Source organism: Hydra vulgaris, chromosome 03 (genome assembly GCF_038396675.1).
Source record: "Hydra vulgaris chromosome 03, alternate assembly HydraT2T_AEP".
Classification (NCBI taxonomy): domain Eukaryota; kingdom Metazoa; phylum Cnidaria; class Hydrozoa; order Anthoathecata; family Hydridae; genus Hydra; species Hydra vulgaris.
In genome coordinates, this window is record NC_088922.1 from 23,333,664 (window position 1) to 23,345,000 (window position 11,337).

Below are 11,337 nucleotides of genomic sequence, written 5' to 3' on the forward strand. Positions count from 1 at the left end.
TATACAGTACATCTTAATGTTATGAGATGTATAGTAAAAACAAAATAAAGATCAAGCCTGTAATCTTAATACTGTACAAGATAGTACAGCATGTATCAATATTAAATTTATGTATTATTTTATTAAAGCAGTTTTCTTGAATTAATGATTACTAGTTGACTACTTTTGTTCCTTTAGAAGGTTTTTTGTTTTAGAATGAATTTAAAGAACATGATGCAATAATTGTCTGTTGCAAGTTTTCTTCTCAAAGCAACTCTATTGCAAGTCTTGATGCAGATGGAGTGCTGAAGTAAGTTTGTAGAAAAATATTTCTAGCACATCTCATGATTTAATTTTAAAATTGGCTAAGGTTGTTTACCTACTAACAGTTTAACTAACCCTTAGTAATATTGTATTATAATTTTTGTAGATGGTAATTATTTATAAATTATTATTTATAGGTTTAAAAGACCCTTCTTTTTCCATTTATTTGAAAAGTAGATTAATCAGCACATGCGTGATGCTAACTTTTTACAAAGTACAAAAAGTAAAAAATAATTTTTTTAAATTTCCAATACTAAAAAATAGTAACCAGTAGTTGTTTTGAAGATTTTTCTAATTTTAAAAGGAATAAATAGTTATGGTTATAAAATGCTGGTCCAACAACATATAATGCATTTTTATAATGCATTTTTATTTCTATGCCTAAATGAGACAGGGTCTCGTTAGACAAGGTCCAAAACTCCTGATTCCATTTTCTACCTCATATTTGAGGTCACCACTTCAAATATGAGGTAGATAATGGAATAACAGGCCTTGTTAAGAAGCATTACGCAGCTCGCATTTTGCTTTCGAAAAGGCGATTTGCCTACGCGTTCAGCAGTTTTGCGTTATGCATAAACTTATATTATTTAGAATATTTTTAATTATCTTTTGATATCGTTTATGTGACATTTATTCTGAAGAAATAAAGTTGTAAGTAAAAGCATTCAACCGCAATTGTAAACTAATAGATTTTTTGTTAAAGAAACAGTTTGTTTAATAATTTTTTTTATTGTTGATAAAAATTAGTGAAAAAAATAAAGTGTTTTAAGTTTTATCTTAAGGAATTAAATATATAAATTCCTTTTAAATGTGAAAATTATTTTTTGTCATAATAGTTTAAAAAATGCAAGATTTATTTTAATGTAAATATTTTATTAATAAGATATTTTGTTTATTGTTAATTCAATAACATAAAGTTTTAACGACGTTCGTTTAATTTATGAAAATAAATTATGATCACGAATATGTTATCGGTAACTGATAAATAACAAAAAAAAAACTCTTTATTGTTTAAAAACATTATTAAAAAGAGTTCACAAATTACATAAGAAAAAATTTATTAACAGTTAATAAAATAATCAAAAGCCATAAGTAAAATCATAAGAAAATAAATAAACATTATTTTACGTTTCATGAAAAGAATATTTTTTTCAAAATAAAATTTAGTTCATATTTGAAAAATATAATAAAAATGATTTATTAAATAAGAACTTAGATTTTATTTGTAATTTTTGATCTAGTGAGAAAAAAACTAACTGTTTGTATGATTTTTAACGTGTTAATAAAATAACTTTAATTACAATGCGGTACTTGAAAAGACGCTAGTGACGCAATATAACTTCTAACGATGCAAAATATATTTGCTGAGTTGAGTTACTTAGAAATGCGTTACGCGTTTTTGCTACGCAGCGAAATCTCGCAACAAGGTCTGGAATAATGTGTAAAAAGATGGCATTCACAATAAAGAGAGTCAATTTAAGGTTATGTTAACGTTGTAATGGATAAGATATGCAGAGGTCGGCAAAAAATTACCAACCTTGTTTCTATGATTTATGTTCAAACCTTTGTTTCACTTTTTTTTACCTACCTCACACAGATTAAGTCAGCAAATTATTGCCGACATTATTTTTCCTAATTCAGAGGGCTGGATATGCTTTTCATGAGAGATCAATAAAAGTTTTTATCAATAAAGGATACAATTATTAGCAGTAAACAACTGAGTTTTGTTTAGAATAAAGTAGTTAGCAAATACTCTCAAAATGCGAACAATAATCAATCTTCTGTTTGATACCAACCTTTTTATTACCACAATGACAGGCCTTGTTAAGAAGCGCTACGCAGCTCGCATTTTGCTTGCGAAAAGGCGATTTGCCTACGCGTTCAGCAGTTTTGCGCTACGCAAAAACTTATATCTTTTAGAATATTTAAATTATCTTTTGATTACCGTTAACGTGATGTTCAGAAGAAATAAAGTCGTAAGTAAATTTAACCGCAATTGTAAAATAATAGATTTTTTTGTTAAAGAAACAGTTTGTTTCATAATTTTTTTTTTCTTATTAAAAATTAGTTAAAAAAAAAAGTGTTTTAAGTTTTATCTTAAGGAATTAAATATATAAATTCCTTTTAAATATAAAAATTATTTTTAGTCATAATAAGTTTAAAAAATGCACGATTTATTTTGATGTAAATATTTTATTAATAAGATATTTTGTTTATTGTTAATTCAATAACGTAAAGTTTTAATGACGTTCATTTAATTTGTGAAAATAAATTATGATCACGAATATGTTATCGGTAACTGATAAATAACAAAAAAAAACTTTATTGTTTAAAAACATTATTAAAAAGAGTTCACAAATTAAATAAGAAAAAATGTATTAACAGTTAATAAAATAACCAAAAACCAAATATAAAATCATAAGAAAATAAACAAATATTTTACGTTTCATGAAAAAAATATTTTTTTCAAAATAAAATTTAGTTCATATTTGAAAAAAATAATAAAAATGATTTTTTTAATAAGAACTTAGATTTTATTTGTAACTTTTGTTATAGTGAGAAAAAAACAAACTGTTTGTATGATTTTTAACGCGTTAATAAAATAACTTTAATTACGATGCGGTACTTGAAAAGACGCTAGTGACGCAATATAACTTCTAACGATGCAAAATATATTTGCTGAGTTGAGTTACTTAGAAATGCGCTACGCGTTTTCGCTACGCAGCGAAATCTCGTAACAAGGCCTGCAATGAGGTTATTGGGATCTGTTTTTAATGTGTCAACAGGTTTCAGACTGAAACCTGTTGACACATTAAAAACAGCTTCTATGGTATTGTCATGCTGTTGCTGATGTCAAAAAGAAACATTTAGAAAAATTTGAGGCTGATGATAACCAAGAAAAAATTGATGAAGGCGATGACGAAAAGCTTGCACCAGAAGTTTTTTAATGAGTTTTAAAATGACAAGTGATCTTCCTAAACCTGATTTTGATTATTAAAGAAACAGTCAATTTTTTTTAAAATTTTTTTTTTTTTTAAATCAGACTGTGATAAGTAATAAAAACTATACTTAATCTAAAAAAATTAATACTACAACAAATGTGCTCAGGAGTTTGATTCAAAGTTTTCTCCTCACTAACTTATAAATTATAAGTCATAAAATAAAAAATGTGGTTTTAGCCATAATGTTTTGAGTACGCATACCTAGACCAGTAAAAGTAACAACATCATGTGATGAGTTACGGTCCTTTTTACTGGTTGATCTGGTTTTATAACAATTTTAAATTCAACACTCTCAAACCTGGGATACTAAGTATTCAAAAACAATAGGTAAATTGGACCTCTAACTTGTTTTTCTACCTTGCTTCCATAGATTTCAATTGATCATCATTTACTAAAACAACATCTCTAATTTGTAGATACTCCGTTTTTTTAATCTTTTGGTTTTTTCTTTCATAAAGTTGTCTAATATATTCCTGACTAAATCGCTTCCAATAATTATCAATAGTAGTTTTTAAGTATTTAAATCTGTTATTGTGATGAACATCATCATAATCATCATTTTTGGCATCATCCATTTGGGTTATTAAATTAATTGACTTTGATCTTCTGCCGATAACAGGATGAGATAGAGTCAATGGTTCGTATACTTCATCGTAAGTTAATGGTCAACTATTATTTTTCATTTCAATCTCACATAACACTGTCTCTAACTCCTCATACGATAATCGACTTTTACATTTCTTTAATGTATCTTTAACGATTTGAAAAGTCGTTCATAGAATCCTCAAGGGAATTTAGGTAAAATGAATTTCCATGATATACGCTTCTTTGCAAGGAATTGTTTTAACTGTTTGCTGAGAAAAATTTTAAAGTTGTCACTAATTACTAATTCCATACTTCCCCTTTGTGCTATAAAACATTTTAAACACCTTATAAGAGCATCTCTAGATGTTGCACATCTAATATAACTGTAAATAAACATACATAAGCTTTAAACATAGAACTTTTTTGTCCATAGATATTTTTCACAAACATGAGACCAGCATAATCTGTCCAGTATTTTTAAATGCAAAACAATGTGTTGCCACACAAAAATTTTGTAAATTTGGTAAAAGGTCTAGAACCATGCAAGGTTTTCCCAAGGACTCTTTTGCATTTAATACAATTTGAAATATACTTGTTCTATACTTGTCATCCCTTGCAAATCCAGAATCTACTTCTTATTTCATTCAATGTTTCTCCAAGATGTAAATGCTTCACTTTTTCATGAGCAAATAAAACAATCAACTTTGTAAAAAGACTATAACTTCTCAATAATATTGGATACTTAAGTTGATAATTCAAAAAACTTTTTTTAAAATGTCCTTTTAGACATAAAAAACCATATTTATTTAGAAATAAATCCAGCTGTTGCTTTATATTTTCATAACCCTGGCGAGAATATTTTTCATTTTGCAACAAGCTTTGCTCAGACTTAATCCATAATCTTACCGCTGATTTAATCTCTACTGTTAATAACTCCTTTTGATGTTTAGTAACACTATTGATAATAATAATAATTATCAATATATAAGATTATTGACAAATCGTAAGATATACACTGTAACCCTCAACAGTTTAGTTTAACTAAATTTGCTAAATTTTTCTGCATTAATAATACATTAATATATTAATAATATATAATATATTAATAATATGGTTCAATCTTTTGGTTCTTCAATTAAACTGACACAAGTAGTTATAGAGTTTTTCAACTTGCTAATAACACTTTCTTCCATATTACTTTCAAAATGTTTCCTTTGTTTTGGAAAGTTATTAGTTTTTAAAGACAAAGGACCTTCCAGCCACAAATGGTTGTTCTGAAGCGATAACAAATCAAACTCTCTTGTGGGTATATCAGCTGGGTTGTTTTCTCCTGGAACGTGGAACCAATAGTTTTTATTGCCTAATTCTTGGATTTTTGACACATGATGCTGGACCCATAACTTCCAGTCTCTTTTGGAGTTTTTTATCCAAAATAAATATATTTCACTGTCTGTCCAATAATAAATGTTTTCAACAATAACTACATCCTTAAATTCTTAAACAACCTTGCTCATCAAATTTGCTAATAATAAACATTCAGTTAATTTTAAACGTGTAATAGTTAATTTTTTTATTGGTACAACTTTTGTCTTCGATGTAATTATTTTTGAAATCGAACCCTCGCTGGATTTTACTTGTGTGTACTTCGTGTTTACTTCGTGTTACTGCTGAATAAGTAACTTGAGAACTATCACTAAAGCCATGCAAAGCAACAGACTTTACATTTAGTAATAAAAATCTTGGGATACTATTGCTGGATATATCTTTCAGGTTTTTAAATAAGTTGACCATTTATCATGAATTTCATAAGGCAGTTTATTGTCCCAATCAAGCTGATCAATACACAAAGCTTAAAATAATAATTTTGTTACAACAATAATTGGTGAAATTAGACCCAATGTATCATAAAATTGAGGGTAGTTGAGGGTAAATTTAATACTTTTTGAACATTATGCAAAAGATTAAACTGGAAAGCATCATTTTGCCATTCCATAATAAACCCAAAACATTTACACAGTTAACCTCGACAGCATTGTCTCCATTTAATACAAATTTAGCATAACTTTCTTCCTCATTCAATTAGATTTTCAAATTTTTCTTTCTTGCCATGAACTTGTTTAATTCTGGTGAGTTGCTGAACTCTTTCCGCAAATCAAATCCTTCTTTTTTCATAGCTTCTTTTTTAAATTCATAAAATTGAACACCTTCCTTGACTGTATTCACACCACCAGTAGAATCATCAACATATAAATCTCTTGAAAACTTTTCAGTAAATTCTTTAAATGTATCTAAATAGTTCACCATATGCCTAATAATTGTAGCTTTTAACAAAAAAGGGCTGCTATTTAATCGACTATGGACTTCTTACTAATTGACTAAAAGTCAATTTATTCAAGTAAAAATCTTAAAATTCTTATACCTTTTCATTCGATTTAACTTTTCAATCTTTAATTTTTATTTGTTTAATTAATAATAATAGTATGTACCGTTATAACATTTAATAATAGTATGTACTGTTACAACGTTTAATAATAGTATGTACTGTTATAACCTTTAATAATTGTATGTACTGTTATAACATTTAATAATAGTATGTACTGTTATAACATTTAATAATAGTATGTACTGTTATAACATTTAATAATAGTACGTACTGTTATAACATTTAATAATAGTATGTACTGTTATAATATTTAATAATAGTATGTACTGTTATAACATTTAATAATAGTACGTACTGTTATAACATTTAATAATAGTATGTACTGTTATAACCTAGTTTTTTGTTTGCTCTCTTAAAGTTTTATCTAGTTCATAGCATGTTAGCATTATTTATTCTCTTCCACAGTGCTCTGTGATAAGACCGTAAGGACTTCTGGGAGCACTATAATAACTACAGAAAGAAAAAAATTTATACCTAGTTAAACTTTCGATTATGTATTTCATTAATTACTTATTTTTTTCTTTTGTTTAGTCAATGCTTTTGGTTATGTATTTCATTAGTTTTTATTTTCTTTTCTTCACTCGATGCTTTTGATTTTCATAAATACTTTCATACAGGGCCGCTCCAAGCTGGCTCTGGACCCTAGGGCAAAATTAAGTTGTAAAGCTTCAAAATCTATATGCCATCTATATAATCACATTGTAAATATGATTGTAAAGACTTTGATATATTGCAAGTATTTAAGGCAGTCCCTAAATCATTGAGGTCTGGGAATAAATAGTCCTGTTGTTGGAGTGGCGTTCCTCTCATATTGTTTTGCTCTATTAATATCTAAATGGTATGATGTTCAAAAATAGAAAGCAAATATAAGTTATTTTATTATTTTTATTACAATTTATTAAAAAAAAAAAATTATTTCTATTTTTCGACTAAATTGACTTTTAGTTGATTTCAAAAATGTATTAGTCAATTTTAGTCAAGTTTAGAAAATATATTAGTTGATTTAGTCAACATTCAAACTTTTTAATAGTTGTAACAACACTAATAAAAATCTCAAAAAATCTTTATTCTTATCGCAAATGCCAACATTTAACAAAGTTTGACTAATATCTGATATTAAACCAATTTTGAACATGCGAAATCATAAAAGTATACTATAAATACATGTCAGTAAACATGGACCAATATATAAACTTTCACTAATCGAAGGACCATCTTCCTTTGCTGAGCCATCAAAAAGAACACGCAGCTTTGTTATTTCCTTGTCATCCCATAGTACTATGCAGTAAGTAATGAACTTTTTTAGGCTCACCTAGGTCCTGGACTCGCTCAATAATCTTTTCTTTTTTGTATGAAGTAATCACTTCTTGGTATGGTTGTTTTAACTCAACATTTTTTTCAAATTTTCTTTGTAATGAATTAAATCATTCTAAACTGATGTTATAATTATCAGGTAAGAACTCAGCATTAGGTTTTAATGGTAGCTTTGTTATGTATCATTCCCCATTGAAAATAATGTCATTTTTTAACTGCTCATAAATATTGTCCATCTTTTGTAGATTGCTGGATTTATTTTCCCAAAATTTTTTCCCAAACTGCATATGTAAAATATCATCTCTCCATTGTAAAATTGCTATCAAATTTGTTTGAATAAAGTTTTCTTGGGCACCAATGTCAAATGACCCACAAATAATCCTCCTTAGAACGCTTTTAAGAGCAACTGGATCATTTCTGCAACTTCTTATAATTTTTCCAGTAACTATTGAATAATAATAATCCAAACCAACTAAGATTTCAATAGATTCAATGTTCTTTTATGGATGTGATTCAGCTAATTCTATATCCATTTTTTAACTTGCTTAACTTTTAACTTGCATAACTATTTTTTAACTTGCATAACTTGCTTCTTTTTAGATAAAGATGAACAAAGTAAGCTTTAAGACAATGAACTTTTAAAATAATCTTTTACTATATTCAATGTATACCAGTTTCAGCACCATAAAGAAACAGTCAATTACTTTTTCCTTAAAAATCAGACTGAATAAGTAATGTAAACTATATTTAATCTAAAATAATAAATACTTCATCAAGATGTGCTCAGGAGTGTGATTCAAAGTTTTCTCCTCACAAACTTATAAATTATAATTCATAAAATAAAAAACATGGTTTTAACCATAATGCCTTGAGCAAGCACACCAAGACCAATCAGTGAAAGAAACAACATAACATGATAGGTTGCGATCTTTTTTACTGGTTGATCTGGTTTTACAGCAATTTTAAATTCAACTACTATTAGGACTTAGGCAAACCATATTTACTTAAATGTTTCTAAAATCTTTTTTGAAATTTTTTTTTAATTACATAAAAATATAAACATTATAAATTTATTTTTTTACAATTTTATAACAGGGTATGGACATGCTATCCAAATATCTCTTCAAGTTCAACTATTAGTTTGGACATGGAAATACTGTCAGTAGATTGGCTTCCCTTTACAGAAAATAAAGTACAATTTTCTCATCTTTTTTTGTGCATGTTTTTATTTTCACTTTTCACTTACTCTTATTCAGATCTCATCTTTTTAGCTGCTTCTTGGTCGTTCTGATGGTCAAATAAGTGTTTATGATATTGGCACTAAGAAATTTTTGTGGGAAACTACTGTAAGCTCTCAATTCAAAAAGTAACTTTTTATTTTCACTTAATTACAATTATTTGTGTGTGTGTGTATATATATATATATATATATATATATATATATATATATATATATATATATATATATATATATATATATATATATATATATATATATATATTAGGGCTGTCCAAAAAAATTTTTTTTTTCAGATTTGATTGCATAGTTGTTTATTTTGTGCCATTTGACATAGTAATTAACTGTGCAAAAAATCTTTCCAATCAGATAATGTTTAGGGGGTGCTCAATGACCATAAAGTTTTACGAAAAATGTGAAAAACATGGAAAAAGTAACAAAGTTCCACAAATTTCTAAAACCCGGTTAATTAGATTTTTCAGATTTGATCAGTTTTAATTATCTCTAAATATTAAGTTCTGAATACAAATTACAATCCACATCCACTTTAGACTGGTTTATTAGCAGAGAAATTAATGAAATAAAATACTGCAATACGACTAAAGTTCTGCGGTTTTTGTTATATCAGAATTTTTCCAAAATAAAACACTAGGATTTTTGACTCTTTGTCATTGATTAAAATACGAATTATAAACAAAAAAACATATGAGCAATTAACATTTAATTATCGTAATGTTATAGTTCGTGCAATGTTAATGCTAGCGAGGACTATAACTCTTCAGAGTACACTTTCTGGCATCTGGCACTCGCTTTCTGTGATCCTCAACCACCTGAATTAACCTCTGCATTTCAGATTCATTCCTTGTAATCGATTCATTAAACATCGACATTAAAGCCACAGATCGTTCGGCAGCATCATTTACTACTTTCAATGAATATACTAAATTTTTTCCTTCTTGGTATTCTGGGGAATCATTCCAGGTAGCTGGATCGTTGTTGAACAGAAAATCAATATCAACCTTCATTGACCGCAACGCACTTGCTGAAACTGATGTCACCAGCATGTCCAGAGATTTCTTTTCTAGACTTTCAATGTTCTTTAATTTGATCAACCTTTCAGACCAGTTCTCACCGTGAAATTTCATGTTGGAAATCATTTTTCGCTTCTCTTCCGTTTGAAGTTTGTTTGAAAACAAAGCTAGTGGGACCAATTCTGGTGAAAGGTACCACAAATGGTTTTGAAAGTTCTTGACTGCTGCTTCGGAAATCGTTTTATTCACAACTGCAAACTGCTTAAGTTGCTGTAACAGAAACAAGTCATTAACTGGAGCATCGCTGGCATTTGTGCATGATATCCAAGATTTTATATAAACCAGACTAGCAAATAAGCAAAATTCACAGAGATTTTTTTCCTCTTTTGTGGTCAACTTGAACTCTTCACGAAATAAATAAATCTTAAAACAATAAATAACCTTGGCCATCCAGCGAGCCATGTGATAAGCACCAGGGATCTTGAAATGATAATTTTTCTCTTCTTGATCAGGCAGTTTTCCAAGTATTAACAGACAGAGATCCATGATTTCTTTGTAGTCATCCCTTGGCATTGGTGCAACATGCAGGTTTTCTTTGAGGAATGCAATCACTTCATTTTGTAGTTCTTGCACCAGGGGTATTTTCATTCGAATGTCATCCAGAGGTTTAAAATTTCCTTGATTAACTTTGGGCCAATATTGCTGAAATCTTTGGAAAAGAGGTATGTTGGGACCAGATGATGGTCCAAATAGTGATCCAAACACTCCTGCTACTATGATCTCATGAACATGGTGTCTGCAAGCGAAATATAACAAATTTCTACCTATATGTTTCTCTAGAACTACACATGCACCATTTTTGGAGCCAGTGTTAGAGGCTGTAGTATCAAAACTCATTCCAATAACATCACCAATTATGTCCCAGAAATTAAGCAGATGAATAACTGCTTTTGCTTGGGCTTCTCCAGTTCCAGCTGATAGTTTTGCTATTCCAAGTATTTTGTCAACATTGTGACCTGTCACACCTACAGATAGCCGGTCAACATTTGCTTTAGGGGCTGCAGAATTTGTACGATCTATCATCAGTTTGCCATCCCAGTGGACGATTAATGGTGGTTTGTCCAAATCGCAGAATTCAGTTCGAACAGTGGCTTCAATATTTGATCGATGATAGGTTCGTTTTCTACGGACTGTAGAACGTGACAATGATCCATCATCGAGGTTCTGTCCACCAGCCCTTGCAATTGCTGCTGCTAGTATAGTAAATTTTGTGTCAGATAGATTAATTCTGTCTAATGTTGATGAAACATCAGGCGAGTCAAGAATTGTATCTAAGATACATTGTCGTTTTGGAGTACTTGCTAAACTTGATTCAGCTGACCCTGAAGAACTTGCTTTACTGACTTGTTGTCTGTAATAAAC

At 28.7% G+C, this 11,337-nt stretch overlaps 1 protein-coding gene across 2 annotated transcripts in view; it reads left to right on the forward strand.

Annotated features, from left to right (window-relative positions):
- The window catches only part of LOC101237753 (WD repeat-containing protein 91), a 68,693-nt gene that overhangs the window by 33,994 nt on the left and 23,362 nt on the right, over positions 1–11,337 (forward strand). For both annotated transcript variants that reach the window (XM_065792693.1, XM_065792694.1), the window contains exons 8-10: positions 195–289; positions 8,743–8,839; positions 8,919–9,013. In XM_065792693.1, coding sequence (XP_065648765.1) covers positions 195–289; positions 8,743–8,839; positions 8,919–9,013 — 287 coding nt within the window. The remainder of the gene's footprint in view (positions 1–194; positions 290–8,742; positions 8,840–8,918; positions 9,014–11,337) is intronic.